At 48.1% G+C, this 22,981-nt stretch overlaps 1 protein-coding gene across 1 annotated transcript in view; it reads left to right on the top strand.

Moving 5' to 3' along the window:
- The window catches only part of LOC144098960 (uncharacterized), a 162,303-nt gene that overhangs the window by 11,535 nt on the left and 127,787 nt on the right, over positions 1–22,981 (top strand). The window contains exon 2 of the mRNA XM_077631949.1: positions 20,734–20,918. Coding sequence (XP_077488075.1) covers positions 20,858–20,918 — 61 coding nt within the window. The 5' untranslated portion in view covers positions 20,734–20,857. The remainder of the gene's footprint in view (positions 1–20,733; positions 20,919–22,981) is intronic.

Genomic DNA, 22,981 nt, shown 5'->3' with positions numbered 1-22,981 from the left:
CCGAAAACTCGTGTGTCCCCCGCCGGTCGAACAGGAAGGTTTGTTACACAACGGGAATGTGAAGAAATGTATGATCCTCTCTAAAATGCGTTCAAAGGCGTGGGATCTAGGTTCGGCTGTCCCATGCAATCCTTGCAAAGAGCATTCTAATGAGGTGGTTCGTGGGGTTGCAGAGGGGCGGCACGGTGCAGTGACCATTATCGCTGAACTGGCAACGAACAGAGGTTTCTCGCCAACGCACCAGAAGCAAAACAAGTTCGCCTGGGTCACGCTGACAGCCGCATTGGAGTCCCAGAACGCTTATAATACGAGCCCAATTGGGTATACAGTTAGGGGAAGAATGATGCTCGTTGCCTTATATGCTCTAGCTGCAAACGCGGTGGGCAGGTGATATATCCTGACAGGTGTCCCGCCTACTGACACGTCATGCGCCTACCTGACTCCTATATAGATTCGTGGGAAGCCACGGTACCACGTGACCTCCCTTGCGCTCGCATGCATGAGCATCCTCATCACGGACGCCACGAGCTCTTGGTAAGCACTACCTTGGTGGGAAGTATTCAGACCACATGGCTTGATTTTCAGCTATGTATAGTGCAGCACTTACGGAGCGTACACCTCAATCTCTGTATCTCTGTAAGGCAAGGAGGATCCTTGTCCTCTCCGTTCAAGGCCTTTTCGTCATTACAGGCGCCGTGAGTGCTCCACTATATGGCTCAGAAGCAGGCCTTGTGGCTTGAAGACTTTTGACCAAGGCTGTACTCCTCCTTGGGCTGTATGGCATTGCCATCTGTTAGCAAGTTATCGCGATAGTTTTCAGCTACGACATAAAGTTCCTTATAGAGCTGTCACGGTAATAAAAGGGGCTTTGAAAGTAATCTCTTGAAGGCCCTAAGGAAAGGAAAATGATGGCTACTGCGAGGAACTGCTTGCGGGTCATGTGCACGGTTGCAACGCCGTTATATGTTTTAATGTGTTTGAATCCATGTGGTTTATGGCCCAATAATGGCGACGCGCGTTCACGTTCTCTCATTTCCAACGCGACATGGAAGCCGCATCACTAATTCAATAAACATCGATCTAGAAAGTAATTAGAGAATGTTTTGCAAGTAATGAAATAATATTCAGAACATGCTTGAGCAAAATATCCCCATGAGAAGGTAACCCAAGCTCTAACTCTGTCCTCCGTATTCAATAGCTCGATATAAAAATGTAGGTTTAAATAAAATGAACAGCCTTATATATCTTTCCTCACCCTTTCCCCACATCAATCCCCACCCTGCACTGTTGGGGATCGTCCACTCCAGGCCGTTCACGCCACTCTCTGCATTGTCACGCTACTCACGATAGCAGGTTCCTGACAATCGGCCAACGCCATTGCCTGGAGGGGGGTCCTTTGACGATAATAATAATAATTGGTTTTTGGGGAAAGGAAATGGCGCAGTATCTGTCTCATATATCGTTGGACACCTGAACCGCGCCGTAAGGGAAGGGATAAAGGAGGGAGTGAAAGAAGAAAGGAAGAGAGAAGTGCCGTAGTGGAGGGCTCCGGAATAATTTAGGCCACCTATGGATCTTTAACGTGCACTGACATCGCACAGCACACGGGGGCCTTAGTGTTTTTCCTCCATAAAAACGCAGCCGCCGCGGTCGGGTTCGAACCCAGGAACTCCGGATCAGTAGTCGAGCTCCCTAACCACTGAGCCACCGCGGCGGGGTTCCTTTGACGAGGAAAATTCGCTTTTTTCGCGACTTGTATCCGACTCTAGTCGTTTGCGAAAATTAGGAAATATTCTGTACTTGTCGCAGCCACGTTAAAGGCGTCGATTTTAATCCTCCAACGACAGTCTTATGCGAGGAAACCTGCAGTGAACAACAGAAATAACACTGAAGAAATTGAGCGTTTCGTGTCTCAGAGATAACTAAATTATAGCGTCAGGCTGGCCTTTCTATGCATGGGCATGTGTGTTAAGCAAGAATGTGAGGAACTTGAAATCCTTGAGAGGAAAATCCTTCTTGCGAAATTTTGTATTAAGTCTTTGGGTACATTTGAATGAATGAAGGAACGCCGCGTTGCAAACCTTCTTATTATGTCTTTTTTTTGTCTATCGATATCGCTGTAGTTATCAACAGTACTGTAGTTTAATGCCACAGCTTGGCGCAAAATTAGCCAGTCACAGACGGTGCGAGTCCCTGAGAACCCTCTGCTGCCGTTCTAAGCAGCCTACCTCAGCCCTGAATTTTTCGCGCACTGCAACTGGTGGCGCCATCTGTACGCCAGAGTGAACAACCGAGAAGGGCGAACGCACGTCCAGCCATTATCCCGTTAGTAGAACTAATAGCTTGAAAATAGATTCTCTAGATCTTCAGAGACCCGCCGCGGTGGCTCAGTGTTTAGGGCGCTCGACTACTGATCCGGAGTTCGCGGGTTCGAACCCGACCGCGGCGGCTGCGTTTTTATGGAGGAAAAACGCTAAGGCGCCCGTGTGCTGTGCGATGTGAGTGCCCGTTAAAGATCCCCAGGTGGTCGAAATTATTCCGGAGCCCTCCACTACGGCACCTCTTCTTCCTTTCTTCTTTCACTCCCTCCTTGATCCCTTCCCTTAAGGCGCGGTTCAGGCTTCCGCCGTGATGTGAGACAGATACTGCGCCATTTCCTTTCTCCAAAAACCAATTATTATTATTAGATCTTCAGATGTACGTCGGTATTTACGAGTATTTGGAATGATAGAAAACGTCGGAATAATGGTGTTCGATATTGACATCGAATGTTATATTCCGTAGAGGGCACGAGCACAAACAGGAAGGAAGAGGAGAAAACCTATAATAATAATAATAATTGGTTTTTGGTGGAACGGAAATGGCGCAGTATCTGTCTCATATATCGTTGGACACCTGAACCGCGCCGTAAGGGAAGGGATAAAGGAGGGAGTGAAAGAATGGAACAGCTCAGTTTAGGGAGAAGAGGGCACTGATTAAAAACAACGAAATATTGGCTTTTGAGGAGAGGAAAGGGTGGAGTACCTGTCTCACACCTCGGTGGACACCTCAACAGCGCCGTGAGGGAAAGAAATAAGAAGGGAGCGAAAGATGAATGAGGCGCCGCCGTACAGTGGAGAGATGGAAATAATTTCAACTACCTGAAGATCTTTAAGTGCACTGACGTTGTACAGCACACTGGCGCCTATCGCGCTTCATCTCCATCGAAAAGCGTCCGCCTCGGCCAGGATTGAACCCGGGCCTTCCGGCGGCCGTGTTTCGATGGAGGGACTGACATATCAAGTTGAATAGCTGAGGAGGAGGAAAACATTTTCATTGGCAGTCTAATTTAGACGCCGAGATATCGATGCAAGCCGGACCAAGGCTTACTGTAGGTTCTCGTTGGGGTACGCCAACCAGGTGGAACAGGTAGGGGAGGGGTTGTGGATAGTGAGAGATGGTGAAAGCGATGGGGTAAGACAAATGACAGTGTTCCAGGTCGGCGTATGATGAAAGGCAGTTAAGGCGATGGGGCTGCTGGGCAAGTTTGCATAGGCATAGCGTAACGAGGGTTAAGAGTAATTTTAATTTTATTCTGTGGTTATGCGAGCATCTCGGATGCGACGAGCCGGGTATAAGATAACCTCTAGCTGTGATCATATTCGTGTGTAGTGCATAGCTTGATGCCCTGATGACCACCCCTTCGTTCACCGCCTGTGAGACTGACCTTGAGATCACTGGCACCCGGTGAGAAAAGGAAGAGTAAGTATAGTGTTTGCGTTCATTTCGGTACTGTTGGAAGAATTATAAAAGTTCTTTTTTGCAGCGTACCGAAACATGACAAATGTGAGCCGCGTTTGAATACACGAGTGCGTATTCTCGGTTACGCAACTCATCTTAGTCTCTCGAAGCGGCCAGCCATGCTTAGTGTTCCTCGCGAGTTAGGCGAGCTATGTAAGAGCGCAAGTGAATCTGGCTTTCCGGAACAGGCTTGCAACCACTCTTTGCGGTTTTGGTGGCATTCTCTGCATGCGATGTGCATTACCGCTCGCAGTTTCAACTCTTACTCAGTAATACTATAATTATTTATTTATTTATAGTGCCCATAAAGGCCCTCGTGCGAGGGTATTACACTCGAAATAAAACAAATGATGCATGTAATGACGAAGTATGAAATAAAGCTGGTAAATTACGCAAATAAAACAACAAACAACGCAAAATGAAATACTCAGTAATACTATAATTATTTACCCCCCCCCCCTTCCTTTTTTGTCACGATTCTATCCCATTCACGCAATTTTATCCTCGCTTCTTGCATTCAACTTCTCATTTTTTTACTGTCTACAGACGGCATTCTATTTTCAAGAAGGCTGCATTCATAACCATAATCCTCATATTAGTAAATCGTCAATCATTCGCCGCCAGTGCACCATCCTTTATAAAAGAAAAGAGAGTCAGAGCACGGTAAGGGCATTGTGCATCCAGGATCAGGAGGCGCTTTGTGTGTAGGTGCAAGTACGAAGCCTGGCCGCCTATAGCTTGAAACAAGGTAAGCTTAATGTTCGAACTGGAGGCGAAGGTAATTACCCAAGTCCGCCAGCTTTGCCTTCTAAATGGGAAAATAAAGCGCGCACACGCGCGGCTTAGCGCAAATGTAGCTTCAAGATGCGTAAAATCCTGGCTTGTCACTAGAAGATCCGTGGCTAAAACATAATGCTTCTCTCTCTCTCTCTCTCTCTCTCTCTCTCTCTCTCTCTCTCTATATATATATATATATATATATATATATATATATATATATATATTGTAAGCACTGTGAGTGACCTTCATCTTCATCTCAGCGTAATCATCATCGGTCATCGGGTCGTGCGAAGAAGACGAAGTGTTGCTAAGCTGTAACTAGTCGGTAGCTGCTGCTTCGGCCTACCTGAAGTAAAAAGGTGAATTTGCTGGTGCGTTCTTCTGCCTCACAAGTGGTGGATTGTTTGCAAGGTGCCCAATTTTTCTCCAGCCTTGACTTAAGATCAGGCTACTGGCAGATCCCCATGAATGAAGATGATAAAGAGAAGACCGCCTTTGCAACACCGGACGGTTTATACGAATTCAATGTAATGCCTTTTGGACTCTGCAACGCTCCTGCTACATTCGAGCGTATGATTGACACAGTTCTCCGCGGCCTCAAATGGAAAACATGTCTCTGTTACTTAGATGACATCGTCATTTTTTCTTCGTCATTTCCTGATCACCTTACTCGTCTCGATGAAGTTTTGGCAGCACTTTCCAGCGCTGGCCTACAGCTAAACACGAAGAAATGCCGTTTTGCATCAAAATCCATTAAAGTTCTTGGCCATCTCGTAAGCAGCGAAGGAATTAAGCCTGACCCTGAAAAAATCGCTGCTGCGTTGCACTTTCCCCGTCCAACTCGGGTCAAAGATCTCCGCAGTTTCCTCGGCTTGGCATCATACTTCCGCAGATTCATCCGCAATTTCGCCTCTATTGCCTCACCTTTACATGCGCTTCTTCACAACGACACGCCTTTCATCTGGTCTCCTGCTTGCGAAGAAGCATTTGAAACTCTGAAGCGTGCTCTGACTTCGGGTCCCGTCCTCTGCCATTTTGATGATAAAGCACCGACAATTTTGCACACCGACGCCAGTAGCCATGGCATTGGCGCTGTCCTTCTGCAACGCCAAAACACCTCTACAGAAAATGTTGTTGCCTATGCGAGCCGAACTCTGACTTCTGCGGAACAAAACTACACTATTACCGAACAAGAATGTCTCGCCGTCGTCTGGGCTGTTCAGAAGTTTCGTCCTTACCTGTACGGCCGTCACTTCACAGTCGTCACTGACCACCACGCCCTATGCTGGTTATCCACTTTGAAAAATCTGTCCGGTCGTCTCGGGCGGTGGATCCTCCGCCTTCAAGAGTACGACTTTACTGTCACTTACAAATCGGGCAAGAAGCACAAGGACGCCGACGCTCTCTCTCGTTGCCCTATTGCTTTGCCGTCGCAACCCATGTCCTCGCATTCCTCTCCTGTCCCAACGGAGTCAAGCCATTTAAACCCTACAGTTATGCAGTCTTTGAGCGCCGCCTCTATTGCTCCCATGCCAGATATACACTGCAATCTTGCTCACCACCAGAGTGCTGACCCTTACTGTCAAAAGCTGATTGATAGTCTCAGCGGTGTTCTTAGACCTCCAAATGCCCGTCTCCGTCGTCGGCTCAAAAATTTCAAGTTACAGGATGGCACATTATTTTGGCACAACTACAGCCCACTGGGCCACACATGGGTTCCCGTAATTCCTTCTTCCCTGCGTCCTCAAGTTCTACAAGCCTTCCACGACGACCCCACCGCAGGTCACCTTGGGTACCACAAAACCTATGACCGCATCAAACGTCGTTTCTTCTGGCCTGGCCTTTCAACCTCAGTATTAAAATACGTAGCGTCTTGCATCCCTTGTCAACGACGCAAGCGGTCTACGTCGCCTCCTGCCGGTCTCTTGCAACCTCTCCCATGTCCTTCCACACCTTTCGAAGTCGTCGGAATCGACTTGTATGGACCCCTGCCCTTGACTCCAGCTGGCAACCGCTGGGTCGTTACTGCCGTTGACCACCTCACCCGATACGCTGAAACCGCAGCACTTCCTTCCGGCTCCGCTTCCGAAATCGCCAACTTCTTCCTCCACACCATACTTCTTCGCCACGGCGCCCCTCGCCTCCTCCTTAGCGATCGTGGCAAGTCGTTCCTCTCCACCGTCCTCGCCGCAGTGCTTCATGCTTCAGGCACGGTGCATAAAACTACATCTCCTTACCACCCTCAGACCAATGGCCTCACAGAACGCTTTCATCGCACCCTTTCTGATATGCTATCCACCTACATTCACCCTCAGCACAACAACTGGGACTCTTTACTCCCCTTTGTAACCTTCGCCTACAACACTGCCGTTCAACGAACCACCACCTACTCTCCGTTTTTTCTTGTTTATGCCCGCCATCCTACCTTCTCCCTCGAAGCATCTTTCTTCACAGCTTCTCCTCCTTCTGCCGCGCCTTCCCACGAACAGTTCGTGTCTCGTATCGCCCACTGCCGTGATCGTGCCCGCCTTCAAACTGAAGCCACTCAAGCTTCCAGGAAAAGCACGTATGATGCGACTCATCGCTCAGTGTCTTTCCGCCCTGGAGACGAAGTGCTACTCTGGACACCTACTCGCATCCCCGGCCTGTGTGAAAAGTTTCTGAGCCGTTTTATTGGCCCGTACACGGTTCTGGAACAAACTTCCCCTGTAAACTATCTCATCAAACCTGCATCGCCTGTTCGCGATCGTCGGTGTCGCGGCACCGAGATTGTGCACGTGTCGCGCTTGAAACCCTTTAACCGCCGACCTTAAGATTTAATTTGCGACCAGGATGGTCGCTTTCGTTCGGGAGGGGGAATGTTGTAAGCACTGTGAGTGACCTTCATCTTCATCTCAGCGTAATCATCATCGGTCATCGGGTCGTGCGAAGAAGACGAAGTGTTGCTAAGCTGTAACTAGTCGGTAGCTGCTGCTTCGGCCTACCTGAAGTAAAAAGGTGAATTTGCTGGTGCGTTCTTCTGCCTCACAATATATATATATATATATATATATATATATATATATATATATATATATATATATATATATATATATATATATATATATATATATATATATATATATATATATATATATATATCAGACAAGGCAAATGAAATAAGGGGCTCGTTCGACAAACATATGAAGGAAGCCAACAGTCACCAGAACCAAGGTGCATAAGAGAATGCTTCCATTTTTTTTATTTATTTTTTCTTTAATTTGTAGTGTCAATCTATGGTAGAATAATATTTCGATTAATCTGTCGCTTAAAAGAAATCACTTATAAAGCAGAAGCAAAAAACAACTATGCCGCCGGTGGGATCCGAACCCACGACCTCCGAATATCGCGTCCGGTGCTCTACCAACTGAGCTACGTCGACGGCTGTTGAATCTGCTGCTTTTGTGGGTATTTATGTTTTGCGTGTAAGCGAACCTTGAGGGTGTTAACCAGCGCCACCCTCGTCCATAGCGGTGGACGCAGCACGTCCTGTAATACCGCGAAGATTGGCTCTACAAATAAAAAAAAAGAAACATTCCCCTATGCTCCCTGGTTTCGGTGACTATCGGCTTCCTTCCTTCATATATATACCTAAATACTCTATAAACCTATATGTTGATACGGGAAACCGGCCCTGGAACAAATAAGCACCTTATGTTGCAAATGCTCTCAAGCCGGCATGCCTGTAGCCAGAGAGCGGTCAAACACGTCTCAAATTGAAACAAATCCGTATGAGGTCGACGGCAATGGTTGGATTCTACCTCTACGCCTTTAATCGCAAGAACAGCCGGTGGCAAGCATTGCAAGGCACGACCATTTAGCATGAGGATTTTTTTCTATGCAGGTGGCGCTGTTTTCCTTAGTGCAGCGAATTCCTGTTTATACTGGTAAACAGGAGCTTCTGTATCAGCAGAACGTCCCCCCCCCCCCCCCCTCGTCGTTCAGCTTAACGCGCATATAATCTATAAACATGCAGAAGACTCGCGCGGAACCGTTGAGATAGGCGCACACTTGTTTCCTGATGCAGCTCATATATATATATATACCGTCGCGGACTGCGTGGTTACAGGCCGGTTACACGGTACATTAGCGTGTAACGCATAATGCAAGAGATAGGTTACACTCGCGCACACTCTAACCACGTGGCGGCCACGCGCGCTCTAAACAAATTCAGCTGGGCACGCGCAGTGCTCGGGTAAGTGTATAACATTTGTAGCTCTGGAAAACAAAGATAAACACAGTAATTAGCCCAGCCGGCACACGCGTCCGCTCGCACGCATGCGCGAAGTGCAGCGGGACTCCTGTGGTGCGGATGCTATATAACACTGTGTATATAACACGCCGCACCCAAGTACGTGACGCCCAGCATGTATATAGGTGCCTGGAACGCACCGAGCGCCCCCGGGCGACGGGCAGGGAGAGGCGCGGTTGCAGCGTTGCAGATTAGGCTTAAGGTTTTTTTTTTTTTTGCTCGTGTACATATGCCAGGCCTCGCATAAGACTGAAATGTGATTTTCAATTTAGTGCAATTTCTTAGTACTTAATGAAAGTGAATGACTATGTGCGACTGTGATGGGCTCCTGTTTGATGCTTTGATGTGCTCGTTGTCTGCTGGTTTTGTTTTTTGCTTTGTTCCCTGATTTATTTTGTTCTGGCTTTACTTTTCTTGCTTTTTGTCTGGTTTGTGGCGTATTTATGGCGTGCGGTTTGTGAGAATTGGCCATTTGTTGGTTGTGTACCAAACGATCTTTCCTAATGGTGTTGTTGCTGTTGCAAGACTCTTTGCTCGGCCAGGAAACAGATAAAAAGAACGAACTCAACGCCCTACTGATGGGACAAGAGCGCTTATTTTAATCGTTTTTGATATCTGAAGCGGCGAACCGAGAGTCATGAACTGTTATAAGGTTTTGCGCAGTATTTGAACAGATGACACCGGGAAGGCCCATGGACGATCAGCGACACAGTGACACACCCACAGCCAGGGGAGAGGAGAGGGTGCCCGATTACCCTCGGATTCCCTCTCCCTCACCGCTGGCCACGCGCCTTAGTTAACGTCTGATTCTCTTTCCGCATTACAGAGCTGTACCTTGTTTGGAATTCGCAGCTGATTAGCTTTTCATTAGACCGGCAGGGTGTTTCACCTAAGACTTTGCACAGTTTTTAAATATAGGCTTTTTGAGTTAGAAGAGCACTTTTTTCGGCATATCATTGTCAGCGGTGTAGTACATCAGAATAAAGCTAAGACGTGCTAATTATCAGGTTGGTAAACTTTTTAGCTGCTACTGTTAGGCTTCTTGATTATTGAGAGGCGTGTAGCCTGCCGTAAGTAATATCCATATCAGTTTTTAGAATTTCGAGAACGCAGTTACCCTCAGCGCTGTGGCCTAACAAATCTTGGCTACATAGGGCGAAAATAGATGCTCTCTGGAGAAGCTTGCAGGCAAAGCAACCTCTCCAGTGCACGCAACTAGTCGAAATAGCCTTTTTTTTTTTTTTGCGCCACAGCGCCGAGGGTATGCGCGTTTTCGAAATTCTAAAGACTGATATGGATATCCCTTACGGCGGGCTACACGCCTCGCAATAAATTAAGGAGCCTAACAGTAATAGTTAAAAAGTTAACTATTGAATATTAGTTAACCATCCTGCTAGTTAGCACTTCCGAGCTGTATTCTGATGTGCTACATGGCTGCCAACGCTATGGCGAAAAAAGCGCTCTTCTAACTCAAAACGCCTAGTTTTAAAATTGTGGAAAGTCATAGGTGAAACACCCTGTATAGACCACATAAAGAGATTATAAGCCCGGTGCAGTGCGGAATACACTACGCCTTTTTCGCACACCCGGTTCTGTGAACATATATCGACCCACGATTTAAACTGAACATCGGGGAACGAAATGACATAAAGAACGCGGAGACTGAGCAATTAAGCGAGCAACGAAAGCAATGTGTGGTCTGCTGTGTTGCTGTGCACACGACAGCCTGACAGTGTAGTAAACACGCTATTATATGAAGGTAGAATATGATACTAATACACTGATACATTACGCAACGTTCAATGCGGCAGCTTTCTGTGCCTTCATACGACTTGCACTGCGCGGTACACTCTAAACACAGATACGCCTGTATGGGCGTAAAAATGCAGTAAGCTGTCCTCTAACACAAAGAATGCGGTAGTAAAGCTTACCCCCTTTTTACTCCTTTCTGTTTAGAGTGTGCTATGTTTCGCATGCATTGAGGAAGATGCGTGTGCGTATCCCGTGATTGTAGTTACTCAAGCAATTACTGCCAACTAGTATAACTTTGGCTCTCCCCTTATAAAAATGGTCTATAGACAGTCTCTAGACTTCTTATAGACTCTATTGCCTTCCTGTATATATTTCTTTTTGTGGACTCATAGTTAATAGACTGTCTACAGACAAAAGTCTACTAAAAGTGTATGGCCATAAATCTACAGATTGTCTATAGACTGTCTATATGATTTGTATTGTTTATAGGCTGTTCTCTAGGGTTTGTCTATAGAGAGTTTATAGACTTTATAGACAGAAGTCTATGGACAGTCTATAGGCTGTCTAAAGGAATTTTTGTAAGGGTCGTCTACACTCACGTATACGAGAGCGGCAAAAAGCGCCCATTGAGCACATACAACCCCATACGCGCAAGCCTGTTGGACCTCGTCTGGAGTTGTCCGCGCAAAGGTTAATGCACTGCGACAATATGCCCGACGTGTCTCTGACCTTACACACGCACGCACACTCATCTCGCGATGCCCGCGCGCGTCTTCGGACAAGCCTCGTTCTAAGCCGCACCGCGACTCGGACAGAGTTTTTCCTCGTCCGCGTACGCGGGCGAGCTCTCGATTCATGCATTCAGCGCGCGCGAGCGGGCCCAGTGACCGCGCCGGGTGTGACCGAGGTCAGAGCCAGTTGTCCGTGCGTAATCTCGGTGACAGTGCGTCCACAAACGCGCGCGCTTCCTTCCTCAGATCCACGCAGGCTCACTCGATCGTTGCGCGGCTGAGCCTTCGGGGGATTTGCAAAAGGAAGCCAGCGGCGCAGCCATTCAAGGCAGTGCTGTACCTGTGAATGCGTGCGCGTGTGTGTGTGTGTGGATGTGCGCTGATGGCTCGAGAAAGTTGGGCCTCTCATGCGCAGGGTGTGCAGTCAAGGAACGCCCACGTGTGGCTTATAGCGTATATGTCTTTTATGTATACGCTGCCGCATTGTCTGGATTGTTATAAAGGAAAAGGCCCGTACGCACGAGGCCCGTATACGGCGGGCCGATTCATTCTGCCGTAACGCGTCGACGTCAATGAAATATGATGCACAGTGGCTGCTATCATGCGCACGGTATAAGGTGAACACATGGCGCCATTTAGGGACCGTTGTTTCACCGCGCATGTCACGATGCTGCGGCAGCAGGGCATTGAGCTGGAAATTAGTTGCCTCAATTACTGCCCTTTTCTTAAATACCTGGGCAGGGCAAAACTTGAGCGCTTGCCTTTCGAACAACTGAGTTTGCATTCGGTTGAGTGAAGCCAACCGTACATACACATACCACGATTTATTTATTTTTTGGGGGGGACGGGGGCTCAATTTCAGGTAGCGTCTGTAAAACAAAATTGACCGGCCATTAATGGCCGTTCCCGCTGAAATACGTAGCATTACACTTTCATTCTGATTTGCGTGATATGACCCATCACGCGTATTTCTTTACAACCACCTTTATTGCTCCCTTGGTCTTCTTTGTACTTCGTGACACTTGACTCCTTTGCACACTTGGTCTTCTATTCCATGTCTGGTCTCCATGTATCCATCGACACTTTGTTCTGGAGGTAGCCTGCATACAACCACTTCAATGCAAGAGTGGCATCCAGCGCGCGCAGGATATCTTCTCTTCCCAGCAGACTTTCCGACGTACCCTCCACCTTCCACGGTACCCACCCGCCGGATTGTTCCTGTGGCAACCACCCTCAGGTTGCGCACTCCTGCGCCCGCGTCACAACCAGGCACCTCCGTTCACGGTAGCCACCTTCCGGCCTCTCCTTCCTTTTCCGTACGAGTGGGAAGGGAGATTTCTCTCTCTCCACTTTGCCACCTGCCACAGCTGGCAGATGGCTCTCAGAGGCTTCATGAAACACCGCCGACGGACAATTTTTATTTTCGAGATGAGGGTTCTAATGCTACGCATTAAAAGAAAAATCAGAAGGAAGGGGGGGGGGGGGGGCGGCTCATGCCTAAAAACAAAAAAGCATTACCGAAACAATTACGTGCGGGTGTATTAGCGAGATCAAATTCGGAGGGGCCAGGGAGCTCCGACCGTATACATGCCTGCTTTGTTTTTCTCGCCGACCTCGTGTTGAACACACAGTATGACCATCGTTTATGATACTTGCGACGGAAGTATTCATTGCCAGTGCGAACTGTATACAGCTGCGAGCGCGTCTGTCGGCAGGCAGAGTGGAGACTCGTAAGTAGGACTAGACAGTGCGCAAGTATGACAATGACGTGTGCGCAGTGAGCAGTTATGAAACGGTTCGCTGTGCGCCATATACACGCCACACGACGGAAACAGCTACAGTCGTGTCCTCTCGAACGTCACGTGCAAAGCGCCAAATATTATGTCTTACATGTCATAAATAAAACGACGAAAGAGTTTGTTCATTCACTTCCATAGTTCGTTGTTCCCGATTACGAACTGCGGCGGAAAATACTTTATCCGTGGTTTTAAACCTTGTGTTCGACGTGGAATTAAAACCCTTCACTTTTTTTTTCGTCACACTGCGAACATCCGGAGTCTGTTTACGTGTATGCGGTTTCCATGCAAGCGATTCTGCGCAGTACGTGGCACTGATGTACTGTATATCCAGGTCGCGTCTGAAAAACTTTTCTCACTGCTTGTATTAGACGAGCGTTACCTATGTAGTTAAGATTCCCTTAACTAAAAAATCTAGCCGAAGTGCCAGAACTGTCGAGTGCTGAGATTTGCCATCGAGCACGCTAAAAAACCCTTGGTGGTAAAACCTATTGAGACACCTAGCTACTGCGCATGCCTCACAGTAGCCCTTTCGGTTTCTGCACACATAAACTATTATATATTATTATGTTAAACACTAATGTCAAGTCTCGGTAGGTCATAACGTAATGAGAAAGAACTCCGAGTTCATTTACCAAAGTCATTCATTGTATTTGATTTTTTCTTTCCTGAGATAAATAATGTAATCTGTTGGAAGCTTGCATAGACGTACGATATATTTCGGTCTTTATTATTGAATAAGGTGCTTGCATATTGCCATTGTAACTTCTGCGCTTCAGAGGTTAATTAAATGTGCATACCAGAGGTCTGGCATAATAGAATTAATGCTATAGCTAAGTTAAATCAATGCACACACACACACACACACACACACACACACACACACACACACACGCACACGCACACGCACACGCACACGCACGCACACACACACACACACACACACACACACACACATACACACACACACACACACACACACACACACACACACACACACACACACACACACACACACACACACACACACACACACACACACACACACACACACACACACACACACACACACACACACACACACGCACGCGCGCGCGCACGCACGCACGCACGCACGCACGCACGCACGCACGCACGCACACACACACACCGACATGACGACGACTGGTCAGTCGTCTGACCTTTATCACGGTTATGACTTAAGAGTTATCGGCCTCATATGTGTACAGAGAGAGAGAGAGCAAAGGTGCTTTCTTAGCAGCCGGTTACTAAATAAAAGTATAAATCATCAAAAAATGAAAACTCCACTGTACCCGAAAAGGATAGAGCCTGTCCTTTCACGATACCGGCTCTGTCCTTTGTTGAGCCTTGAGCAAGGACAGGCTCTGTTCAAAACGTCGACTCTCAATAAATGTCCACCTAAATGAAGCGCTTCCCAATTTCACATTTTACCTCTAGCAAGCAAGTACGTTTACCTTTTAGTGCTATATGTACACGTTGCCGGCAACACGACTATCCGTCACTTTTCCGGCCTCAGATTTTGCTTTCTGCGAATCGCATTAATGTACCCCGCCTAGCGACAAAATATTTACATTTGTAAATTTCCTGGCACATATCAGCTGAAAATGTCAGTAATTCGCCATGTGGAAAGGGTATACGAATGTAGTTCGATGTTTATTCCTGAAGAACGCTAAGAATCGGTATTTTGCGTATCATTAATGTCACCTATTACGCCGCTTTTCAGCATAGAGCGAACTCGGAAATGATCAAACAAGTGAAAATAAAAAATGCAGTCGTGCACGATGTTTTTTTCTGGCAGAATTATATTTCGCTGCTCGGAAGTTTAAACCTGCGATGAGGCGCAACTAACACATTTAATACTATTGAGTTACTGAGTTTTATAATGTGCTACTACGGTTTTTCGTACTACGGTTTTTCGTGAAACTGTACATTGTATAAAACCAGTACGTACTTTCTCTCATTTCACAATACTTCAGAAAGCAGGAGTCCGAAACGCTCTCCTCATATACGTGCGATATGTACACATACGCGGTCTTGCAAGGGCTCTATATGTAACATCACGTTTGCCCGCAATTCAGCTGTGATGAAGTAACTGCGAGCCAGGAGACACTGTTGTATTCCAGCTCTTGCTTGCAAAAGCTGCACAGCTCTGGGTCTCGACGTTCGCTTCCGAGGAACAGGTGCGCACCGCAAACGCAATTCCAGATGTCCCAACCTTTGCGCGTGAGGGATCGCACCCTATACCTGCGGTACACACGCGGTATATACGCCAAAGCTATACGGGTGATCTTTATTATCATAAAATTTCATTGTTCTTTATGAGTGTTGGTTTCGATATTTTGGCTTTTTCTTTTTGGCTGCGCCGGTGAGAAGCGTGAAACTCGTCTAGACGCCAGCGCAGGCGTGGAAGGCAACTGTCGATACACTTCGTGTTCGACGCGCCAAGCATGCATACACGTGGCATATGCGAAGCTGCTGCAATCCATTGTGCGTGCTGTACTATACAGAAGACCCGTCACACATATCAGAGGTCAGCTACAGCCGACGACGTGCGAGGACACCCATTGTTCCCACCTAAATCGGCGTGTCGCGCCACGCTCCGAGCGATTACTTAGTATAGGTTTGGCTATGAATGGGAGTAACCTTAGAACGAACGGGGAGGCGCCGTGGCGATCACCAGCGGCAGAGGGATAGCCTTTCTGTGGCAGCTATTGTGCTATAGACAGATACTCTATACAGGGTTGATAGTATGCGCATTGCGATAGACATTACTATACAGATGGCCGCACTCGGCTTGACAAGGAGGACGGTATGTAAGAGCAGCATCACGAGATCAAATAGAAACAAAAAACAAGCAAACAAACAAACAAGGGCGTTGCATATTGAGGAAAGGGGAATAACGGAAAACAGTTCACGGCGGTCGCCTATATTTTACGCATTGTGTATAACGCGTCTTTGTCACTTGAGCTCGTTTCTTTCGAGGTTTTGTTTTGGCACCGTTCATTGCGGGACTCTATACTGGGGAAATTCTTTGCTTTCGTCGGTTTTTATGCAGTTGTGTGATTGTTGTTTTAACTTGGCATTCAATTCTCTACTCAAAGGATTTCACGCAGCGGCTTTCTAAGCGGCCAAGAGCCAGAGAGGGGAAATTAAAGCGAAACTATGCGCGAACTGTAAATGGTATATAGCTTGTTTCGGAGACAGCAAGATACATGTACAGCATATTCGAAAGAATTATAACAAGAGAGAGGAACTCGGCCGGTTTTGAGTGCAAGCGCAAAAAGTGTCACAGGTACAACGCGGAGACAGTGTTCCTTGTTTATTTTGTCGCAAGACACCATACAGCTCACCTTTCGTTGATTTATTGCGCGAAGATAGCAGCGCTATAGAGCCGTCTTCGTGATAACATGCCCCGAGTTCCCGGTTTCCGCACAACAATAGGAAGAGGGGGGCGTCTTTTAAGAACAGAGCACTGCGTTACAAAAGAGTGATATCAAGGCTTGCCTCTAACGATGGCAACGAAATGTTTAATATCAGCTCTGCCCCATACATGCAGTGCTCAAGTGACACTACTGCTGACGTGGCCACGAAGCGGTAAAACCTCACCCACTGACTCACTGATAACTTCTCCGCCATAATTCAGTGTACAGCTACACATCACCGATGTCAAAACAGCTTACCGCGTCTAGGATAATACTCTGAAGCTGTGTCTATGCTCACGTCATTACGGCAGTGTTCCTGCTTTACCGAGGTTATAGCTCGGTGTTCCTATAAATATAACCGCGGGGAACCGCCTTCCCCCGTGGTACTGCGAGCCCGCTCAACCGTGCAGAGCAGCATCAACTCTTATGCCGCCATAGTTAAAGGTTGACGCACCCTCCTTGATATATGTTATGGGAGGAGGGTACGGAGAAAAGAAAACAAGCAGACATATATACGCGCCCTAACCGTGCGGTGAGGCTGGAGTAGATGCGACGTCTGGGCCGATCGCTCCGAGACATGCGCCCAGCAACATGGCGCTGGGCTGTGTGCACGCCACCCACAGAGGTCCTTTGCATGTGGTGCGCGCACCAATAAGATTCACGGGAAGGTCTCGGTCGAGGTCAGGTTGCGTGGGTGTGGCTCGCTGGTATAGCTCGGACAAAATGAGCGTGTCCCGACTATGCACGCCAGCAGTGCTTGTGTACATACATACGCGCGCTACGCCCGCATACGTAATAAATTTGTAGAAAGAAGAGGTTCTCTTTCCTTTACTTTTTTTTTCCAATCCGAAAGCATGATGACACCTCGAGGCTAACCTCTCAGGCACGATTATTTGATAGCTGGGAGTTGCGGAAATATTGTTTCAAAAGTTTCGCATGGTGATGAGCAACCATTCATGCAGGGTACATGTAAGCTTCTTGCCGCCCCACGAAGCGGCAACCACTGCAGTCTGGCATATGTCTAAACTGCGCAATGACTTCAACGCTCATACCCAACGGCAAACTATGTGGCTTACTGATGATTACTTACATGAATAAATTAGTAATTGAGAAAGTATACTCGCTGGCTTTCCTCCCTCACATACACTCACCCACTTCAGGAGATATCCCGCTCCCAGCGTGGTCAATTGAGTCAGGAGGCTATCACCAACAGCCCATCTGGAGACATTGCTTAGTACTTGGACGAAGGAGATTTTTATATATAGTTCCAAACAGGGCTTCATATAGGGCCCCATACAGGGCCCTATACATTCCCCATGCACGTCCTCTCCATATAGGGCTTCGTATAGGGTTCCATATATAGTTCCATATAGAGTTCCATATGTGTTTGTAACAGCATATATGGAGTTCCATAAAGGGAGACCCGAAGGAGGCTGCAAAGCTCAAGGGAGATGCGAGTTATCCGTGAAACCGAATCACTGCGACAAGACCGTACAAGCTCCCGTAAGCCAGCCGCCCCCGCGCAATAGAGCCACCAGCACAAGCACCGGCTGCCGCTGCGGTAGCGCGAGAGGAGGCCGCCGCCATGAATCAGGGCGTCAGCGTCGCATTCCTCGGTAGGCGCAATGGCAAAGCCGTTCGTTCCCAGCCGCGGCTGGCGGGAGAACAACGCCGCGAAGTACAAGCGGCGGCGCGCGCTTTCGCCGCCGCGCGCGCGATGCTATCGGCGATCGGCCACTCGCTGAGCCGAATTAAGCGACCACATGCATCACCGGGTGTCGGAGCGGCGGCGTGTATGGCGCACACACACACTGCAGGCGGCGGTGCGCCGCCTGGAGGAGGAGAGGGGGCCGCAGGAAGGCTGCTCGTTAGCCGTCCCCGATCCCGAGGGGTCATGCGTCTACGATCTATAGCGCGTGTGCTTGTGACTGTGAGCGCGCTTTACGCAGCAGAGTACCCTACCGGTTGTAGAGCATACCTGTCTCCTTGAAGCAGCGGTGGGTTTGAGCCTACAGTGTCCCAGAAAAAAAAATGATGAAAAGTTGTTTTACGAAGGGTTTAAAAGAGATATGCTCTGAAGCTGTTTTTTTTTTCTTCTCAAGAAAAAAAAAACTCACAGGACGGTTACGACTGTGTAACGCGAGGTTCAGCGATAGCTGTTTAGGCGTTTAGTTTTGGTGATATATTCCTGGAACAGTGGTGTATGGGTCAAGTGATGAGCCCCTGCACTGACAAGCGGCTGTTCCAAACAGAGCCACCCGTAAGCTTATGCGACCAGGTTGGCATTGAAATGAGGTCACGTGACATTATATGACGTGACAGTGTCACGTGACATTAATGTCATGAATGTCACGTTACCGTGACGTTAACGCACCCACCGGTTACGCCGAGGGTGACGCGAAAGCCAGGGACGTGAACCTGACAGCTATCGCTGTAAAAAAGGGCTCATAACTTACCCTTTCGAAGTCACCGTTTCATCTTTTCCTTAGATACTGATGGTACAACACTGAGATAGAGCCGCAGCAAAGCTGTTTCGTGTGAAGCGCTAGAGATCTCCGGAAAGTGTACATTTGCGCTCGCATGAATGGCGACGTCCCCCTATTTCAGTTCCTGTATAGGCCTGGTCATGGTTCGTTTTCGTGACGCGCGATGTGGATTGTTCGCAAACGGTGCGTTAATATGTTTCGTTTTTTTTTAACGCTTTGGAAAGATGTGCTAAACCACAAAGAGGCGTGTCTGCATGCTGCCGAGCCTATAGAGTTATGACACAAAAGCTAAGCGTCTACAACCCCAAGATATATTAAAGGGAACACCTTTTTTTTTAGGCAGGCGTCCAAGGTTATTCCTGAAGTATAAGAAATTAAAATTTTCAATAACTATTCTTCATCGGCACGAATATTCCTCTCACCACCTTTTCAAAGTGCTTGTGCACTTACCTGTACGCCGCTTTAGTAGTAGCGCCCACGTCAAGGTGAACACACACACAGCAGTGATATGGTATGCACGAAAAATCTGCAAGGCCTTAATCTTCAACAACACTGCTTCGATCCACCTCTGGATCAGTGCTGTCACGAGAGGACATAGATAAAAGCGAAATTATGTTGGAATTTCTCGACCTTCGCAACTTAAGGGAGTTAAAACATCCGAGTGAAACAATGAGCACAAAATGTGTGTTCACAGTTCAGAGATGTCAGGGATACGGCGAGATCAAAATATTGTCCACGCAGCTCGAAGATGCGAAACTGCGCGCATTTGCACGTCCCTAGATCATATTATGTGCTGGCCGAGAAGGACTTGCGCGCTTCGGACTGGTATAGGCTTTCTTGGACATGCACCCAGACCTCAGCACTCGGCTTCTTTTTGCATTTCATCGACATCGACATGCTGTCGTTGTCTCGCAGTGAACAGGTGCCGAACCTGATAGTTCTCAATCGTGGGTGCCGAGTCTGCGGTACCGAAACTAGAGCTATAGATTTTATACTTAGCGGTGCTGAGTCTGTGTTACCGCATCTGCAGTACCAATCTGTGATACTAAGTCTGCGATACCAGCTTGCAGGCCGAATCTGCGGTACCAAGTCCGTGGTACCACATCTGCAGCACCCAATTTGCAGTAGTTAGTCTTCGACACCGAATGCGCAGTTTTGCGGTACTCAGCCAGCGATATAGTATCTGCACCCTTGTAAAAATGGTCTATAGACTGTCTATAGATTTTTTACAGACTCTATTGCCTTCCTATAGATATTTATTTTTGTCTATTCTTAGTCTGTAGACTGTACAGGTAAAAGTCTACTAAAAGTGTATGGTCATCAATCTATAGATTCTCTATAGACTGTCTATAGCATTTGTATTGCCTATAGACTCTCCAGGCTTCCTCTATGGAGAGTCTATAGGCTTAATAGACATAAGTCTACGGACAGTCTATAGGACTTGTATTGCCTATAGACTGCTCTTCAGGCTTCGTCTATGGAGAGTCTATAGAATTTACAGACATAGGTCTATGGACAGTCTAGAGACTGTCTAAAGAACTTTTTGTAAGGGCAGTAACCAATCTGCGCTACTTAGTCTCTGGTACCGAGACTACATTGTGTCCAATCCGCTAACAGAAGCCTCTCAGGTGCTGCGCCTGCACAGTATGTCCCCAGCTGCCGCGTCTTGTGCAGGGAGCAGCGGCGAGGAAGTGAACGGCGGCAGCTGCAGTGGCGCGGCGGCCCCGACGGGGAGGCGTGAGCTGAGGCAGGCGCCGCCGGAGCTGCAGCGGCCGCGGCAGCCGGACGACGGTAGCCTATGCCTCCCTTCGACGCGCCCGCACAGCCGGCCCATGGATTCCGAGCCTCGCTGGACATGGGTGAGCACCGACGCTTCTTTCCCACCTTCCAACTCCTCACGTGTTTTGCTGTGCGCCACCGCATCCGTGTGTATACTATACCGCCGACTTCCGTGCACATGCTTAGGACGACGGCCATGGCGTCGCTTGCACGCACATGTATTTAGTATGACGGCCTACGTTCGTCTTTAGATAGCATTGCCTTGTCACGCGTTTGAATGCCCAACGTCTTATATTGCGTGCACAGAGGGACCCTTATCACTGCTTGCTGGACTCTATTCATTCACTCGGTGCATCTGTTTCTTCGTATATAATTGTATTGGAATGCTGAATGCGAGGCCGTCACCTCAATCTCACTGAGGTTATTCATGGAAGCCATGTTTATGATGATGATGATCATGAGGTTTAACGGCGCATAGGCAGCTTTGGTCAAAGAGGGGCGTGGCACAAGGTATTTTTCTTTACATAAGGTGGCACCAAAGGCCCAGTTTCCAAGAATTTCACTACAGAGAAGCCGAGCATCGGGTCAGGGATAAGCTTGTATACCCGTTGTGCCGCCGGTGGGTATCGGGACGGAAGCTGTGTTGCTCGTGCAAAAAAAAAAAGAGAAAAAAATGTTGAAGGACGTTCTTAAACAGTAAAGTGGCCTTCCGGATGCATTCTTCAACATATCCTGGATGCATGGATGATAAATCTCCGATTCTCTCAGAGCAGCCATTACTGTGAAGTTATGCCAGATACAAACTGTGGTGGTGGTGCATTTTCGCGGAAGCAGCAAGTGGATTGCGCTGATACTGCTTTGTATCCTTCTGAGAAGGAATTGGGACCAAATATACACATCATACACGTGTCCACAGACTTTCGAGCTATACTTCGAGATTCCCCATTGATAGAGAACCCCTTTGCCACGCACAAGATCTATGCGGCGCTTCTTTGACGGGACTATACTCGACCAGCGTGGTTGGTCGCTTTGAGATAAGGATGCCCCCGCTTTGAAGTTGCCCACATGTTTGATGGGAATTTAGAGGCGCAGGCTACCTTCCCAGGCAGTTCACCCCTGGAGAGCCGAGCGCTAGGCCGGAGGCCACCCTATAGCTGTTTCCATGGATTAATCTTCGCCACCTCGGATGGGCACGGGGATCGAACCCGAGACCTGCCACAGCGGAGGCGAGTGCTTACGCACTCACATACGGGACCCCAACGTTCTGAAAACTAAAAAAAAAGTAAGAGCCCATCATCTGGGCTCTGCAAGTCTGCTGAGAACATCTGCAGTCACTAAGCTCTGAAATTCCACAAAAGTTCGGCACTTCCTGCTCTCATCTCCTTTAGATATTTTCCTCTCATAATTTAGACAGCGGCCGCGGACATGCCAGTTTTAAAATTCTCATCATCAGAGGTCCACACAAACAAGGATTCAACAACAGCATGCAGGGCCATGCGGACTGCGTACCCGGAACCAAAGCACACAGTATGCGCGATATTGCCCAACATTCCCCCACGCTGACCTCTTTTCTGCCCACCATTCAAACCGTGTTCCAGCTGTCTGTTTCACCACTGTTATTCGCCGGGCTTCTCAAATCTGCCTTACCTGTTTTACTTTCTCGATGCGACCTGCTTCATTAACGCTGCAGCAGCAGCAGAAGCGGGACCAAGCTTTTAAACGAAAACAACGTTGATCTCACAAAACGGTGACACAGCGCGTGCGTGTGTGACAGGCTGACAGTTACAGAAATGGCAGCGCTCGGTGGTCGCGCTGATAGCGCGCAGCTTATAATTAGGTGTGTCGAGCAGACAAAGCAACACAATAAGAGAAGTCGCGCTCCCTTGCCGGTAGTGAATGACACTATACGCAGGACGTCTGTGTACGCGTGCGTTGGTCACACTGGAAAGATTGAAAACTCAATCCGCGGGACCGGACGCAGTGATGCGCGAAACTAGGTCACGATGTACAAGGCCACTGTTATGCCGGTGAAGAGTCATCGTATGGGTTTATACGCTCGGTTTGAAAACACGACAGGTAGATGCGCATGTGCGCTCAGCGCTTGCCGCGCTATACATGTGCAGGGGTCGACAATATGGCTCCG

The sequence above is a fragment of the Amblyomma americanum genome, chromosome 7 (genome assembly GCF_052857255.1).
Source record: "Amblyomma americanum isolate KBUSLIRL-KWMA chromosome 7, ASM5285725v1, whole genome shotgun sequence".
NCBI classification, from domain to species: Eukaryota; Metazoa; Arthropoda; class Arachnida; order Ixodida; family Ixodidae; genus Amblyomma; species Amblyomma americanum.
The sequence above is the reverse complement of the archived record's forward strand: the minus strand, read 5'-3'. Positions and strand labels throughout refer to the sequence as shown.